General features: G+C 42.1%; 1 protein-coding gene across 11 annotated transcripts in view; it reads left to right on the top strand.

Moving 5' to 3' along the window:
- Positions 1-18,519, top strand: part of CUX1 (cut like homeobox 1) — a 274,945-nt gene that overhangs the window by 200,162 nt on the left and 56,264 nt on the right. For 2 of the 11 annotated variants that reach the window (XM_064523397.1, XM_064523395.1), the window contains exons 15-20: positions 259-930; positions 1,921-1,986; positions 3,335-3,436; positions 5,633-6,459; positions 7,926-8,091; positions 8,725-8,781. The exons of 1 other annotated variant lie outside the window; for it this stretch is intronic. In XM_064523397.1, the coding sequence (XP_064379467.1) occupies positions 259-930; positions 1,921-1,986; positions 3,335-3,436; positions 5,633-6,459; positions 7,926-8,091; positions 8,725-8,781 (1,890 nt within the window). The remainder of the gene's footprint in view (positions 1-258; positions 931-1,920; positions 1,987-3,334; positions 3,437-5,632; positions 6,460-7,925; positions 8,092-8,724; positions 8,782-18,519) is intronic. 8 more of the 11 variants (XM_064523400.1, XM_064523401.1, XM_064523405.1 and 5 more) reach the window with 5 other exon arrangements.

Below are 18,519 nucleotides of genomic sequence, written 5' to 3'. Positions count from 1 at the left end.
AGAAAGGTGCAAACATGAAATGCATGTTGTTTGTTTTGGGGGCCTTGTTTGGCTTATTAAAATTTCAATTATTAAAAAACTGAAACAAAACAAACCAAAAACAAAACAAAAACAAACAAAAACAAAAGTCCCACCGCCACCTCATTGGCCCTTGTAAATCTGCACTTTTTTCCCTTTGCGGGGCAAACTTTGCATTTTTTATCATGGTTTTTCCCTCTTTAATCCCCCATAATGCATTATGTTTGACCTTCCTTGTAGGGTCAGCCAGGAGAAAAGGGAAAGACCAGCCTGAGAGTCAGCGTCCTGCAACCTTGCCGGCCTCCCCTCCTTCTCAGTTGCTCCGCAACGCGGGGGAGCAGGCTTCCAATACTAATGGTACACACCAGTTCTCACCAACGGGTTTAAGTCAAGACTTTTTCAGCTCATCCCTGGCAAGCCCCAGCTTACCCCTGGCCTCCACAGGAAAATTTGCACTAAACTCTCTCCTCCAGCGACAGCTAATGCAGTCCTTCTACTCCAAGGCAATGCAGGAAGCAGGAAGCACAAGCATGATTTTTTCAACAGGTCCTTACAGCACAAACTCCATATCTTCCCAAAGTCCATTACAACAAAGTCCGGATGTAAATGGCATGGCCCCATCTCCCAGCCAGTCAGAAAGTGCTGGGAGCATCTCTGAAGGCGAGGAGATAGACACGGCCGAAATTGCACGTCAGGTGAAAGAGCAGTTGATCAAGCACAATATTGGACAGCGGATATTTGGACATTATGTGTTGGGACTGTCTCAAGGGTCTGTGAGTGAGATACTAGCCCGGCCAAAGCCATGGAATAAACTGACTGTGAGAGGCAAGGAGCCATTTCATAAGATGAAGCAGTTCCTCTCGGACGAGCAGAACATCTTGGCTCTTCGCAGCATCCAGGGTAGACAAAGAGGTAAGCGCTTGTTGACTAAGGGGATTGCCGGCTTTTCCTATTAGTTACAAATGTGAAAAACAGTGCGAGTTCCTGCATACGAGGCCGTTTATGCCTCGCTGTTGTTCTCACCTCAATCAGACGTAAGGTGCAGAAAGTACAGTTTTCTAGGTCTAATTTTCAGGACTGATGCAGGTTAGTATGTTTGTTTGCTTATGCTTTCTGTAGCCGCTTGTGTTTGTGAGGCAGGGCAAGGAACAGGGATACTGAATCTCTTACTTCCAAATAGCTGTGTGTCAGAGCGAAATACTGAGTGAAGAAGGTCAGTAGCTACTAGCGGCATCAGCCCTCTGAATTACTTGAAAATTTTATTTGGGATTGTTTACAGAGAACAGACTTTTGTTTTGGCTTGTGCAATTTTTCCAGAGTGTTTGGACAAAATAGCATAGGTGATGCATGAGATGACTAATTACGAAAAAATCCTGATTTAAAGCAGCTTTGCATCTTTAAGTCAATGATTTTAAGAAATAACATATGCATTTCATTGTGGTTCATCTTAAACAACGACTGAGATTTACATTTAGAGAAACCGATAAGTAAGTTGTTTACAGACGAGAAATATTGGAAAGGACAGGCAGGATTTTCCTAGATTTTGTTTAATTGAAAGTGAACACTGTTAGATTTATAATCTGCTCTTCCTTTTGATGATTGCACTTGAGGGGATTATCTGCCCATCTTTAACCTCTTCATTTTTGGTATCTCTAGGCATTTATTTATATCTGTCTAATCTCCTTTCCGAACGTAGCTGTAATCTTTATTAACAAATCAGCCGGCCTTGCTTCTTCCAAAGTAGCCAGCTCCTCCAGCACTCAGGCAGAGACTCGAGGCTTTGAGGCGAGCCCAGCGCTCGCGTTTAGGGACACGCTGCTGTCTTTTCATGTCGCACAGCCCGTGATGTCAGAGCAACCATCCCCTGATTGTTTTGTTCTTACCAAACTTGTTTTTCAACAGAGAATCCAGGCCAGAACCTGAACAGACTATTTCAGGAAGTACCGAAACGAAGAAATGGGTCTGAAGGTACGTCACAGGCAGGTGTTTTTCTTTGCAGTCGATATCTAGGGAGTGGAGTGTGCTTTAGCTGTGTGTTTCCTTAAAACTGTGCAGTTTGATTCTGGCCTGGAATCTGATAGAAAAACAGACAGTAAGTATAAAACAAACCATGGGTTAGAAGAACACTTTGCTTTTTCTAATTCCACTGCCGCTGTACTAACTTAACCCTGTTTGGATACTTTTTCCACTCCCAGCCTCAGTATGTACGCAGATAAAAAGAGAGAAGTGGTAGACGTGGCTTTATAAAATCTCTACCAGCAAATCTGCCGAAATGCTATCTTTGCTATTTTTGTGATCCTAGAGCAAGAAAGGTGCACAATTCTGTGTAATTCCAACATAAATAACATACTGCTTCTGCTGTACGTTATCCGTCTTTCTCCTCATGGGGCTTATGTTGACAAATACACTTTAAGATGCTGTTAAATAAGCGTGAGACTTGCTTTGGTATGGTATATGAAACAGTCTGAACAAGCGATAAGTGAACGTTAGCTCAGGAAAGTGTGGTTGAACAGGAAGTTTGAACGTTTTTCTTCATTATAGATTAGTTGCAGAATTTTTCTTTTAGCAAGACAAGAAGAAAAAACAAATACCCCCAAAAATCTGCAGTTATTTTGATTCCAGTCAGAAGTCATCTAGATCACTTACAAATAACAATTACATAATGAACGGTGCATTTAAGTGCAATAGTTTTCAAAATCACAGGAATTTTCCCTCCTTTTTTTCCCTTAGTGGTAAAAAAATAAGAAATAGCTGTTAGCTGGAGAGCACTTCAAATAGTATCAGCACTTAAATGAATGTTTCTCTTAATGTATTAACCTCTAGAAAAGTAAAAATTATTTTTGATTTCCTATGCCTAGTTTTTTTTCTTTTAATCTGTTTTGGGCTGAATATATACTCAACCTGGTTTGCCTAGAAGCTAATGCAATTTTGAAGGATGATTCCTGATCTTAGCTTTCTTCTTTTCCCCTCCAATTCTTAACCCTTCCGTTTCCTCTTCTCCTGCAAACAAAGGAAAAGCTAAAAAATAGATCTATATGTGTTTTACTGGATAATGAATATATGACCACATAGTTCTTCTACTGACAATATCAGTGTTTTCATCATTCCAGCGCAGCTAGTGAACAGGCTTTTGTGTAAAGAGGATATTTTTTCTTTATTATGTGAAGTTCTTTCTTGGTGTTAGCAAATGTTGGTAAATGTACCATGCAAACTGTTGTCAGGCAGTGCTGGCAGTATATCAGTATGTATTGTCTTTGCATTAAAACAAAACAAATAAAAGTTTTCCCGGTGTCATTAGTTTTGTTTTCCTCCTCAGGTAATATAACCACAAGGATCCGAACCACGGAGACGGGCTCTGATGAAGCCATCAAATCCATTCTAGAACAAGCCAAAAGGGAGCTGCAAGTACAGAAAACAGGTACAGCCTCATTTTGCCTCCTGTTCCTTTTATTTCAGAATTTAATTAAAACAATTATCATGAGCTTTCTGGTCAGTTAATTATATTCTTAAAACCTTGAGCGTAGGTTTGAAGAGCTTTCTTTTCCAGTGGAGTTGTTTCTGCCCATAACGCAGCCCAAGTCAGGCTGAGCGCTTCGGTTTGCGACGGAGGCTTTGCTCCGTGCTCTCTCCGACTCGCCTCGCGCCTTGCGGGAGGGAAGCTGAGGTTTCCAGATGCACTTTCCAAAGCAGAGAGCCCTTCCCTATTTGCACGGCTGCTGGCTCCCACCAGTGCCCCCGTGCAGAGGGAGCAGCTCCTGCTTTCCCTTCTCTCCAGGCAAATTCGGCCCCAGGGACAGCAGCATGGGAGAGGGAGCTGAACGGACTCATCTCCTTCGTGGCTGTCTGAAGGTCATGACCGAGCCAGCAGTTATCGGTCATATATTACCATCTCGCTGCGTACATCATGTACTGAAATTATAATGGAGTCAGACTCCGACCCGACTTCCCCGTGACTGTATTTTTGGTTGTGGAATGCAAGGAAATCATTCTTTTTCCGGGAACGGGCAGGCAAATTCCAAAAGCATTTCCTTTCTGAAGAACATCATAAATGTTTAACAGCTTGGCCTGAGATAAGTTTAATTTCCTATTTTATGCTGTCAGGTAGCTAACATTTCAGCCTACTCCGTAGCCCTCACAACTGTAAAACAGTTTCCAGTGCTGCTGAGGAGCTGATGCTGAAGTAGAAAGTCCTTTGCCTTACTTTTGTTTTGTTTTTTTAAAGCAAATGCTGATTTACAGTTTTGAGTAGTCGCCTTTGAAATTAAAACCAGGCTAATCTCACAGCAAACTGTAAAAGACTAGTCAATGTATGATTTAAATAAACAGTATGACTTTATAGAAGTAATGATTACATACAGAAAAATATGGGCTTTGCGCAGGAAAATGCAAACAAGTTGTTCAGTGGCATGTGTCATCTGAGAAGCTCAGGGTTTTTTTCAAATATTAGTTCAGCCTCACCCCCGCCATGAGACCAGTAGATAAAGCAGAAGAGATGGTCCCACTGACTTTTTTTTCCCCAGATTTTTAGTGTGTAACAGGAAGGAAAGTGGGGGGCAAATTTGGAAATGTATTCAGATGAGGCATAATATTACTAGAATAACACAGAGTATTTGAAACCTTATTTCACTGTGAGGCCGCTTCTTACGGTCTGTGGGTCCCACGCTGTTATCCAGTGCTTCGCTTCTCCCGTTCCTTATGGAGTAGCTCTCAGAGGAATCTGTGTTGAAGCACTGGAGACCTCAGTGCAGACGAACATAGATCAAAACAGAAGCCGTGCTGCCAAAATCTTCCGACCCTGCAGAGAGAATTCTGCACCCACATCCCGGTTTTCGCTCACCCACGAACTGTTGGCAAACAGCCCCACAAACCCATGAAGTGCTTGAGTTAGGTGTTCTCTCTTCCGGAAGGGCCCGTGGCTCCATTCTGGGACTTTCTCCTGATAGGGCTGAGAGAGGCAGCCAGGCGTCAACCTGATTTTTCTCAAGCTGTTTAATTCAGCGATGAGGATCATGGAACGAGAAAACAGGAAGCAGGAGCAGCTTTAGTTTGTCAAGTTAAATAACAGTGTCTTTTACTAAAGTTCTTCATTTGTTGTAATTTATGTATTATATTTTTGGAGTTAAAAGGATTCACTGTATTTATATTGTCAAAGGGTACTGATTGTCCAGGTGGATGTAGCTGTATTTAGTTTTGAGTGCATGTTATGATTCATTTGTGGAGATGGGGAGAAGTGAAAGGTTAAATAACTTTGTAAACAGAACCATAAAAAGCTATTGAGCTCTTGGGGGCGTGGGAGGAAGAGCTTGATTTTCAAAGGCATTTATTTGAAAATTATTGCCACCGTAGAAAATGTGCATTTAGTAATAGATTTTTGCAGTTGAGCGTGTGTGTGTGAATGTCTAGGCCTTTGGCCACTGTAAAAATTTCCCAGTGCAGAACTTCGGAAATCTTACCATATTTTGAAGAGCAAAAGTCTTCGATTAGTGAAAACCTCTCCGTCCCATTGAGAAATGTATTGCAGCCCCTTTTCTTACAGGGAAATATTTACAGTATCACTTGTTGAATATAAAGCATATTCCTGTGTTGCATTTAGTCTTTTGGTTGTTTTTCATAGCTGAGCCGGCTCAGCCGCCTTCTGCATCTAGCAGTGGCAATTCTGATGATGCTATTCGATCCATTCTGCAACAAGCCCGGCGCGAAATGGAGGCACAGCAGGCTGCCCTTGAACCTGCCTTAAAAACACCACCTTTATCTCAAGCTGACATTTCTATCCTGTCCCCCAAACTAGTATCTACACCTGCAATGTCTTCGGTTTCCAGCTTTTCTCCTTTGGCCATGTCCCTGAAGAAACATTCATCTGTCACTGATTCCAGTATCTCTGCATTGCAGAACCTCTCTGGGCTCAAAAAGGAGCCTCAGGAGGCACCTGGTTTAGAGCTTCATGGAATAAGTGATTCTGCCCAGGGTATGTTGAGGCATGTTAAAAATGAGTTGGGACGTGGTGGTGTTTGGAAGGACCATTGGTGGAATACTGTTCAGCATGAGAGAAGAAACACGGCTCTTCCCGAAGACACAAAAGTTGAGGAGGCCAGTGTTGGAAAAGAAAAAGTCAGCAATCAGACTAGGCCAGATCGTAGCCAGCTTCAAGGACCATCATCTTCAGAGTATTGGAAAGAGTGGCCAAACGCTGAATCTCCGTACTCCCAGAGTTCTGAGTTGAGCATGACTGGGGCAAGTCGCAGCGAGACGCCACAAAATAGCCCCCTCCCTTCGTCCCCTATTGTGTCTTTGTCAAAGCCATCCAAACCTTCGGTTCCTCCACTGACACCTGAGCAGTATGAGATTTATATGTACCAGGAGGTGGATACGATAGAACTAACTCGTCAGGTCAAAGAAAAGCTAGCAAAGAATGGCATCTGCCAAAGGATCTTTGGGGAAAAGGTAAAGCACTGGTTCTCTCTTGTTACACCAGTATTTTGAATGTGCGCTAGGCTCCTTATGTCGAAAAGGAGCTAAGCTTAACACATCCATGCCTATGGAAGGGGATATGCCGCATAAGTCTTAAAAAATGTTCTTGCTTAGTATGCTAAGTATTTTCAAGATAAGCTCACAAGGCAAAGTCTTAGTTTTCCTGTGTTTCATGAATTGCATGGATTTTATTACAAAGATTGGCTTCAGTTGCTCGCAATTAGAAGCGGGGGCCCTGAGCTTAGAAACTTTGAAAGTTGGAGCAAATATTATCAAGACTCAGTATTTCATGCTTAATGTACTGAATTCATGGAATATTTGAGTGATGCCATTGTCATGACTGGAGAGTCTTAAATTTGTTACAAGTGAAGATTATAGACACGAGAGCATTTTTCCTTTTTTTAATATTTGGAAATATGCACATGGGTATTAAAACAAACACACAAAAAATCCCCTACCCTCTCCTTAGTCTTAAGTCAAGAATTTACAGTCATTGCTTCTGCCTAGTGTTCAGAATCTTAGTGTGCTTTCAGACATGTTTAAGAAGTATTTGATTTCAGATATGCGAGATATCAAAAGTCTTTCTGAAGTTGTTGCATTCTGGGCTCTGAGCATTGAACATGTGGGTGCTCGGGGGGGTCACGGTTAGATGGAAGAGCACCAGCGAACACCTTCCAGGCTGGGGAGGTGGTGGACATCTGGTGTTTCTCCTTCTGATAAAGAATTAAATCAATATAATAGTATAATAGGAGCTAGCACTGCACTATTATCTTTTCAATAAGATGTAAAATGAAAAGCCTGACCTCTTGGGGTCATTAAAGATCCCATGGCAGCTTTCATAAAGTATGAATTTTAACCCCTGTACCTGTGCTGAATTCCAGGCAAATAATTACGTCCTGCCTGTCTCAAATTCCAGCGTAGCTTTGGTTGGCTGTATTCTTAAATATTTACTTACGTGGAGCAGCCACTGCCACAGGTGAAAACACACATCATTCTAATTCATACCAAAACAAGAATCAACCAAATATAGGACTAGTCTCAAAAGTCCCAATTATTTTTGTTTGAGAACAAAATACATGCCAATCATCTCCTGTTTTATCTACCTCTCAGTGCCTGGACTCTGTGCTTTTCCTTTAGACTTGATGAAATTTGACACAAAATATGAAAAGCATGCAAATCTCTCCCCATCCTTTTGGTGTTCATACTGCTGCTCTGTTCCTGCAGGAAAAAAAAGAAAAAAAGAACATGCTCCAGAACAAAATCACGGCAGGAAAAAAGCAACTCAGTCGAAGCCCATATATATGTCACTTTAAAGTTTTACTCCTTGTCAAGATAAAACTGACATGAGCAATATGCGAGTAAAGAAAAGCAAAGTTACTTAAACTACCCCCTTCCAGATCAACTGTGTTAACGTGCCGTTCTTGGTTGCTTCACTTCAGGTATTGGGGCTGTCCCAAGGAAGTGTCAGTGACATGCTCTCCAGGCCAAAGCCATGGAGCAAATTGACCCAAAAAGGCCGAGAACCATTTATTCGTATGCAGCTCTGGTTGAATGGTGAGCTGGGACAGTGTGTCCTGCCCGCGCAAGGGCAGCAACAAGGACAAGGTAATTAAAATTCCACTATGTTGTTTGAGTTGAGGAGGAGGAATTTGTTTTAAAGTTGCACTAAGCGAGACTTCGACCCTATGTTAGCTGAGGCATTTCTATAAGTGGAAGTGTCCACCCTCGCTTCGCAGCCTGTTCTTAAGGGGACTCGCTGGGAATGTTTACAAAAGAAGCGCTCGTTTATGCGTAATTGATAAGCAGGAGTTATCAAGTCCCTAATTAGGATAATATTATTGAGGCATAAATATGATACGTAATTCCAAAAATTTTGGCTAATGCACTGGAAAGTCTTGCGTGCGGTTTTCTAAAGTTGTATGGGGGGTTATTATCGTCTCTAGGAGACTATCGATTGCTTTTTCAGGAGGCGAACGAGAAGAATTAAGCTTTAAAGGGGGAACGCAGCGTTGCCATTACGCTTTTATTGTGGCCCTTTCTTATCCTAGTATCTATTGATACAGAAAGGCCAGACTAGGGTTGGCCTCGGCTGTGCCCTTCCAGCGCCGCTGACCTAAGCGAGCAGCGTGCCCTCGGTGCGCGCAGCCTTTGGCTGCTTGTTGAGCCTGCTTACTGTTTAGTTTGTGGTTTGGCATCGCCTTTTATTGTTCCCTGATTCTCCTCTCCTCTCTTATCTAGTCCTTCACTCTGTGACATCATTGCAGGATTCCCTACAGCAGGGATGTGCAAGCTCAGGTAATCAGCCGCTTTCAATGATTTCCTCTGAAATGATGCTCTGTGCTTTTGTTACGTTGCTGTTGCTTTGACGCCGACTGGTTCCTTGTGTTTTGTTGTATCGTACCGGAGAACCTTCAATTTTTCTTTTTTTATTTATTAACACAGTTAATTCCTCGTTCTCTCCTTGTTGCTATGGCAGATCTAGGAAGTACACATATTTAGCCACATATATTAAGCAAAGAGAGTCTGTCTGATCTTAGAGATCATTGGCTCTGCAGTTTTGTACCATAGTTCAGCTTATCAACTTGACATGTGACAATGGCTGTAAAACAAGCCTTTCGTTTGTAATGTGATCTGCATGCTCCAGCTGCCTTCTTTGCTGGCATATTTTTTTCCTACTTTCTTTTGCACAAAATATGCTTTGTTAACTTGAAGGTGGGGAATAGAGCACGTTATACATTTCTTTTTCAAACTTTGCTAAATATTCCAAGCCGATCTCTACTCTCCACCCCCCCTTTCCATTTGCAAAAAAGCAGATGCAGCAAAGATGAATGTCAGAGAAAAGCAAATTGCTAAAGATTTTACGAAGACGGCCCCAGTGTAGTAAGGAGACTGGAACAAAACAGCTGTGTTCCTGCTGTTAGATACCAGCTCTACCCACACGGTCTCTTTACCAGCGATATGCTTAACTGATGTAAACCACTCAGTCTGTTTTGTCCTCTAGAAAAATACTTGTGCCTTGCTCTGTACTTATAGCCAGTGCCCTGTATTTGAGAATTACAGCAGTTCAAGGTAGAGAGAAGGATGGATTATGCTCTTCTTCCCACCTTTGTGCTGTTCTGAAACGCTGGTCTTTTCTGCAGCCTGTTGGGTTTATTCTGAATATCCCAACTGAACTATTTTTCCTCACTCAGCTGGGAAACTGTTTTGCATTCTCAAAGATTTTACTGGAAGAAAATCCATTATGATGTTCAATCCGTGTTTTTCTCAAGAAGAGCAGTTGCAAATAAATACATAAAAGCAAAAATGCCCCTGGAAAAAACAGCCATGAAACTACAACCAAAACTGGAGAAAATTATTTACGATCATAGGACCATTGTTACTTATAGACAGGCAGATAGAGAACATGGAAATTTTCTGAGACATTTTATACGCTGCCCTTCATTAAAAGCATGCCTTGACGGTTTTTTGGTAGAATTAATGCTATGCAATAGTAACTGTTACAGTTATAAATGCCTAAGACTGCATGGAAAATATGAGTAATTAATTAAAGCCATTTTAAGAGGAACTTGAAATTAGAGGAGCTGGGAAAAGGCTGCATTGTTATTGCTAATCATCATATTTATTTCTAAGTGTAATTATAAAAAGGTTGAAAGACAAGCCTGTCGTATTACCGTCTGACCACCTTGTGGGTTCCCATGACAGTCACCAGCAGCTAGAAGTGATTTCCTTCAGGAAGTTCAGTTTCGCTACTGCGATATTTTGTTCCACTCCCACACTCCCGTCTCCTTCCTTAGTTCCTGCCCTTGAGCGAGTATTTTGCAATGTGATGCGTTCCTATCAGCTACTAAAATCATGTCATTGATGATCGCTGTCCTTCTTTCCTTAAAGCAAACTTACAAATGAGAAAATGGGTTCGTGCCCTTTTCTCCCTGCTTTCTGATGATTAAAATTGTTTTACAAGTCATTCTTTTCTTGATACCTTTCTCTGTGCGAAAGAGTAAGTAGGGTTGTGACATTACTCAGAATAAAAGAGCAAAACCATGTTATTTGAATGAGGAAGGGCAGTTTGGTAATTTGATTTTATTAGCAGCTGTTCTGTAATTAAAAGCACAGCAAACAGCTTGGAAAAGGTAAAAAAAATAATTATGCATTTGTGAAAGATCCTCCACTCCAGGGCAGGAAAAAAAAAGCAGCTCTGATTTTCAGGTCTTCCAAGAACATTTCCCAGGAAAATCAAGGCAGAAAAGGTTACATGCTTGTAATTTTAACATAGAAATTAATCAGAACAGCTTTAAAACGAAAAAAAGGTCTGGAGCCTTTTCTGCGTAATATAATTGGCTAGGAACTTGTTGAATGCGTGAAAGGAAAGAAGTGAAATTAAACTAATACATCCAGTGGCTCCTGAGTGCTTTGCCAAGAAGGTCTTCAGTGTATAGAGTGTCAACATGCATAGTAACGTCTCCAGCTTTTATTAGCTGTGAGTATTTTCATTACTGTTTGGCATTATTATGTCAAACTAGCAGGATTTTCTGGATTTTTGACCCAGTTAGTTTCACTTCTAGATCACAAGGTTTTGATTAACACCTCATTCATGAGAATCTGTTCTTTTGTCCAGTAGTTTTCCATCGTCACACATGGACAGATGGGCATATCAGCCTTTTATATAAAAGAATGAATGGATAAGCAGATACGTATATAATTTGAGAGAGCAAAGAGAAGCCAAGCTTGCTTTTCTTTTCTCAAGCTGTAGTTAAGAATTTTTGAAAAACACAGTCAGTACTGAAATCATAACCAGATACTTATCTGTATTTTCTGTCTGCGAGCTTTGGTCATGGCTTGAGTGATTAAGAGAGTTTTGTGCAAGTTCCAGTGAATGTGTTTTAGATAAAAATGGTGTCTGTACCCTAGGTGATCAAAAATAATGTGTGCCTTTTCTAACATTTTTCCTAACATTTTTCCTGTATTTCTTTCCACCTAAATGCTCTAATGCCCTTGGGTAAATCTGCCTTTTTAATGATTTATGTGTCAAAAGCATGGACCAAATCACATGGAAAGAAAAACTTGAATTAGTGTCACCCAACTGCATCAGCATTTTTTCTTGATGAATTTGGCCCTTATTTAGTTGCATTACTGATGGGAAGAGCTGGGCTGGGTTTGGATAGCAGCCATGTGTCAGGAGAAGGTTTATGTGCTTGGGTGTTTTTTAAATACTTGTACTGTATATAGCTGCTCTTAGTTTGTTTTATTTTGGGGTCTTACATCTTTATCAAGCAGCTATATCACATTAAGACAGTTTCTCTTTTGGTGCTGTTGATTTCAAAGCTACTCCCAGGCAAGCTGAATTTTTATTCACTTTTGTATTTATCCTTTTGTGAAGGACATATACTCTCTATATACTACATTAAAGACTTGCAAATACTCAGTGGGAAAAAGACATGCCTTTTTGGTATGTGTTTCTGTAAGGGTCGTCTTATGACCTAATGTGGAAATCTTCATTTGCCGATACAGCTGCGGGTGATCTCAGGGGATTTTGAATTTCCCTTTTGTTTGTCTTCCTTTCTGGGTATCATCCATCATTCCTAACCTCATGCTGCTTAGCAATAGTAACGCTCATGGGAGTTGAAGAAAGGATTACAGCAGCATAAAATGGGGAGCTAATTAGAGCTTGTTTCAAAATCTGAATCTAGCTTGAGATAATTGCATATTATCTGGTGATTTAAAAACCCAAGATCTACTGTATTTAGATCAACTAAAATATGCATAAAAGCTTTATTTTCAAAATAAAACATTTGTAATAACAGAGAGATTACTTCTTATCATCTCTTGGGAAAAAAATCTGAAAAAAAACCCAATGCAATCTATGGTTTGGTGTAGTTATGATTTTAACAGATATGTTGTGGAATGATGACAGACCCAGATATCTATTATATTTTTATTTCTACAATACTTATTCCTGTAATACCTTTCAGTACAGAAGCTGCAGGGTGGGCAGGTAGTTAACTGTGTCCTGGGCAGATCTTCCTGTTTATCTAATAAGGGAAGGATGCTGTCACATTTGCCAGTCCGGGAGAAATAAGGGGAGAGAGAGGATGTTTCAGTCTTGGATCTGCTGCAGTTCATATTCAGGGTTATCATCCTGTTATCCTTAGGAGAAGATCTCACTAACCACATGGTGGCAATAGAGAAAGCTCTAGCCTCCCCTTCCCTCTCCATGTTTCGTGATTATTTCCTTCATTGTACTCGTTCTGTTTTGGAAGAGCATAGTTGTCCAAGATGGTGCTCCAGAGCATGATTCAGATTTAGCACAAGGAGTGCTGAATGCTCGGTACCTTGAGATCACACAAATGGTCAGTGGTACTGACGGATCTTTCCAAATATGGCTTATTTTATTTTTAAATTCAAAAGAAGAAAGAGCCTGTTCTGCAGTAATTTGCTGGCACTCTAGGTTAATAAAGTTGTATGTGACTTGAAATGGCTCTGGTGAATGTGGTCCATAAAATGGAAGAGAAGGGAGATCACGTGGCTTTTTAACAGCTGAGTTGTAGGACTGCAAGAGTTCCCTGCGTAGACGGGTCGTATTTGATGGCCAATTTTTGAGTTTTTCTGTTTAGCTGAGAAATTTGGCTCCTTTTGTGCTAGATGTCAGATACATTTTAGAAGTTTGTTTGGAGCCGAACAACTAATTCAGCAAAACAGTTACCTTCATGCGAACCCTAAAGTATAATGAAGAGTCGTGGTTAAGTTTGCACATTCTTTGTGTGTGCTTGAGATTGCAGTTCTGAAGCAGTTGGCCCGAACTGTCTTGATTTCAATCCATAGGGTATCAATTGGCTCCTCATAAGGGCAGCTGTTGTAGTCTGTCTGTAACGTGTGTGATTACATTCTGTGCCATTTCCCTGACATTTGGACCATGAAAACCTTCCTGGCAGCCTTTATGGTATCAATAAAGCTGGGAGAATCACTGTCCAGGCACCTTACTGGGGCCTGGGAATGCCGAGTGAAGCCAGCGTTTCCAGTTAGTTATTATTATAACGTTGGACAGCATTGCTAGATATCGTCTGCTCATTTCTGCCTATTACTTAGGGCCGTCCTCCACAAGCTGTCTCACATGGCTGTAGTTCTTTGCCCATCAGTCGATATTTGAGGAGAAACTCCTGTCCTCCTGTCCTACCCGTATTTTCCCTGCCTGTTGAACCACCCAGTGATTAAACTTGCATAAGATGACTCCATCCTCACCATGGTCATAGGTTTAGTGTTACAATAGTACTAAGATAAAATACATAATCATGGAGTGAACACGATTTTCTGGGCAGATATTTCTTGCAGCTGAATTATAGTGACAAAGCACCAACACACTTTTCACGTGAAAATGGCAAAGAGGAGAGTCCTGCCGTATTCTGAAGACAAGTTTAATTTACTCTGAAGTGTGGTTAGGAGTTCACAGCTTTCATTTGGGAGAAGTGACCCAGTCCTGTTGCAGCTAGGTTTTATTCCTTTGGTTGATTTGGGAACGTGGGTCTTTCCCTTGCACCGAAGGAGAGTGCATGTAAGGGGATCTCCAAGCAGGGAACTCGCGTGCGGCTCTTCAGTAGCATTTAGCTAGGCACGTTAATGCCTCTGCCTCAATCTCTTCATTATCAGAATAGAAGTAATTAGTGAATTTTTTTTAAAGCCATATGTGAGAACAAACTTTTTTGCTGTTATTGCTGCTACGCTCCTCAGGTAGTTCAGAAGACTACCAGCGAGCGTAGTGGTCGCTAAAGGTAGATGTCGTTCATGAAATGGTCAGGCATTGTTTAAAAAACTGCTGTAGTTGAATATTTTAGCTCCGTAGCTTCCATTTCCATCATTTCATTACTCGTTACTTCATTGCAGTAATTACCAGCGTTTTCTTTTCCCTCTGCTTGCTCCTTCGGAGATCGTCAGCCCCCTCTGGGGAGAGGGCCCACATCAGCCTCTCTTCCCGGGCCGGCTGGGCGTTCTTCTGCCAGCTGCTAACCGCTGAGGACTTGGGTGGAAAACGCTGAGCTGAGATGTTAGGAAGCCAAAGAGAAAAATCACTGGAGCAGCACTGAAGTGAGAGGGCGGCCGCAGAGGCTGGGCGGCCCCGGGGCGGACGGCAGCGAGGAGCCGAGGTGGTGGGGAGGCCCTTGCCCCGGCGGCGGGGAGGCCCGAGGGGCCGGCAGCTGCGAGAGGTCAGGAGGGCTCTTCTCTGAAGGAATCGGGCATTTTCCTGCCAGTAAGAGGAGGGTTGGCAGCTGGCAAAGGCTCACGTTGGTCTTCTGGTTGCTTGTGGGGAGGAGAGGCGCGTGTGCGTGGAGGAGGCGGCGGGCGGCCGCGGCACCCCTGGGCTCTTCTCCTGGGCGCCCGTCGAACCGCCGTGCCGGGCTGCCCGGCCGATCGTGCAGCGCTCCTGAGGTGGGGAGAATTACTTTCCTTCGAGTCAAGGAACAGATGATGAGTTATTTTCCTCCTGAAACGCTGCAGAAAGGTGCGCTAGCACCAAATGTGCAGGTTGTTATTTCCATCGTGGAACGGGGCTGTTGCTACACGGCAGCTGTGTTCTCCGCAAAATAGTTCTGAAACGGAGAAATAAACAGCCCGTTAGATGCTAACGAGCAAATCCTCCTTTGATTATTACGAGCTATATATTAGCTGATGGCAAATCATTCCCAAGAAGGAAAAAAAGTATCGCTAACAGTAACTTGAAAGACTTTTGTTTCCTTGGAGATAGATAGAAAGATGGATCGATATATATATGTATATAAATATATATATTATTTCCTATGGTGTGATTGAAAGGAGTGACCATTCTCTGGAATGACTCAAGCACCATTTCATTGGCAAAAGCTGAGGTCTACAATATATCCCCATTTTGCTGTCGGGGCTGGGAGCTTCTCCAGCAAGGCTAAGACTCGTTGCAGAGGAATTTCACCCCATCACGTTATTCCCACCAGCTCTTCCCTGGCTGGACCGGCCTCGCCGCAGAGCCCGGACAAAGCTCGTTCCCGCCTGGCCTCGGCCGCACCCGCAGGTGCCTTTTCCCAAGCCATCTGCCCCTTTCAGTTTTGCTTTCCAAAGAAAAGGCCAGGATGGGTCCTGTCCTCCTCCTGCCGCCGGGGTTTGCCCGAACGAGCGCAGTTGTGTTGCGTGTGTGTTTCTCTCTTTTACCCCTTTGGAACTGGGATCCTAAAAATAGTGCAAGTTTGAACTGGCAGATGTTTCATTTGTCCTTTCCGAGAGGACCAAAATTAGCCTCTCATTTGGCACCTAAATAAAGCAGCTTTAACTGCCTTTATACGAACTTTGCAATTACTGTCTATTGAAGTTGCGACATTTTATTTTGTTTGATGGGGAAGGGTATTATGTAAGCAATACCAGCACCTAAAAAGCCACCAGACCTTGAAAGGGAGAGGACGAACAAGAACAAGCCCAACTGTTTTGTTGTTTTTTTGTTTTAATTTTCTGATCTGAGGCAGATGGGGCTTTTTCTGATGAAGGTTTCATTACAAAAAAAAAGTAACTTGGAAATGCTCAGAGAGCTGCCTATTGTAAAGGTAAAAAAAAAAAAAACAAAACCCTAATAAAAGGACAGCAATGGTTTCTCTAATTTTCAGGGAAAAATCTGCACAGAATGCCTGAAGCTGGGTTAGCAGTGGGACTCCCCAGGGGCAACAGAAAGATGTTATAATCAATTACCACATCATAACACTGATGTATGATAATTACTGAGTGTTCCTCCTGAGATAGTGCAGCATTTGGCTGGGATGCGGCTCTTTCATGGTCCACTGCCTGATTAATATGCAAATAATAGGCTGATTGCATGATGAATGCAGAAAATGAGTTCGCTGATAACGTGAGCACCGAAGCGGGAAGATGATAAATTACTTTTACTGACTGTCCTACATTAAGTACCCTTTCTCAACAATTTTATCACAAATTAAGTAAAGCAGTATGGCGAGATTATGAGGATGTGTAAAATAATGTACCTTAATAGCTTTTATAATATTGTTGCGTGCAATGTAAATGTCATTTTGTTTCAGTACTTTAGCCAGTACTCCTCCCAAAGAGGAGCGCATTGAGTGTAGCAATGTTCAGGGTCACTCTTCTTCGAGTGCTTTCTTTAAGATGAAGAACAATCCACTATGCCATGGATGTTAGTCAGGACTTTACTAGGAGGGAAAGAATCCAGTCATTAGCTTCTGATCCATCCCTTGAGGATTTTGCCTATAGCAGATGAATATCCACATTGTAGAGGGGGAAATGTATTTGATGGTAGAGCTGGATGCACAGCATGCATATGTGTTCTGCTTCCTACTCTCTGTCCGGAGCAAAGGAGGTTAAAATCTCAAAGGGGAATATAGAAATACCTCCATGCTCAGGCTTACAATAGTGGAGGACAAAAAACGGTCATAACGATGGCAACACGGCAAAGTGTAGTGCCTGATCACAAGGTCAGCAAGTCAACAGAGGCACCATAAACTGAAGCAGAACCCCTAAAAGCACTAAGTCTGTTTTCCAAAAGGTATTGTACACTCATTTATTTTGATTATACTAAAAACATAAATTTGTGGAGTTGTGGCATCTTGATTGATTGCCTTCGTGACATATTTGTTTTAATATTCAGAAAATCCTTAAGAAGGCTTCTGCACACAAGCTGTTTTAATAAGAAGGTTATTAAAAGTCTTTTCCAACAGTTATTTCTAAATATTGACTTCTCGCTAAGTTATGGAAACACAGAAAAATCAGAATATTAAATAAAGATTAGCAGTGTACAGTGATGTATTTTAAAGCAGCCATGATTTTGCCATTAATCATATAAATTAAAATCTGATTTCGTTTTAGAAATTTTTTTTAATTGTTTAAAGACAAGATGTAAAAAAAAAAATTCATTCAGCATTATTATATATTATTTTACATATTGTTATGCAAAGGCCCTGCTTTTGGCTCAAGAAGGCAGGAGGAGCTGTGCGTTTGAGGAAATCATCACTACATGCTTGCTATGTTGTTTACCTCTTCCGCAGTCATCCACTTTTGGCCACTGCGGCTGGGGAAGGATGGGGGGCTGTTGGTCCAGTCTGGGCATTTCCTGATGTTTCTGAATCTATGTCTACGTCGAGCTAAAAGCATCAACAGCACTTAAAATTGTGGCTAGATAGTGACCTGCAAATTCCCTGTAGGCTATTTCAGAAGTGTTCCTTAAGGTGTTACATTTTAGAGTTTTATCCGATGTTTCTGGCTGGTATCTTCATTCCAAAGTTGGAGAGATCTCAATGCAACTTTTCTTAATGGATTAAATCAAGTTGTATCTCTTTGCACAAGATTTTTGACATCTGGGTTGTTCAAACTGCCCTTCACAGGAATTTGTACTTGCCCATACAAGCCCATCCACACCATGGCTGTACATCAACTTGGAATTGATGAGAGTCTTCCTAACTTGGTAGAAGTTTTGATGGAGTTTACGCCATGCTACCGTTGTTCAGCTCTCTGCGACACAGTTGCTTTTACCTTTTCCTCCTGTGTGGAGTAACTGGATTTGCCCCCTCACATCCAGCTGTACCGTGGTACATATATTGTGCAGAACAGAATTTTTTTCAGCTTGTTAGGTATTTTGTGCTGTTGAGGCACAAAGCACCTATCAAACTGTGGTTAGAGACTGGCTGACGCAAGGTGTGGCTACGCTGCTAGAGGTACCGTGGTCTGAAAGGTGTGTGCAGAGGGCCGCAAGCAGTTTCCCCTGTGGTGTCTTCAGCAATGTCTTTCTCAACAGTCAGGAGAAGGAGTTGGCCGCAAGTGATGGCATTGGCATACGCCAGGTGGCAAAGACTTTGGAAGAGGCAGGAGCAGGAAGAAAAATCTGGTCCAGTCTAAACTCGTGAGCTGAGCAAGACAGTCCAACTACCCCGCTTCCTAGCTGAACACGACGCAGCCTGAGCAGGCACAGATCGCCCTGGAGCTAGACCTGCTGCTGGCTGGTTATAAGCTTGCTCAGATGTCCCTGGGCACAGTGTTTTCTTCAGTTATCATTCAGTG

This window comes from Dromaius novaehollandiae, chromosome 19 (assembly GCF_036370855.1).
Source record: "Dromaius novaehollandiae isolate bDroNov1 chromosome 19, bDroNov1.hap1, whole genome shotgun sequence".
In the NCBI taxonomy this organism is placed as follows: domain Eukaryota; kingdom Metazoa; phylum Chordata; class Aves; order Casuariiformes; family Dromaiidae; genus Dromaius; species Dromaius novaehollandiae.
The sequence above is the reverse complement of the archived record's forward strand: the minus strand, read 5'-3'. Positions and strand labels throughout refer to the sequence as shown.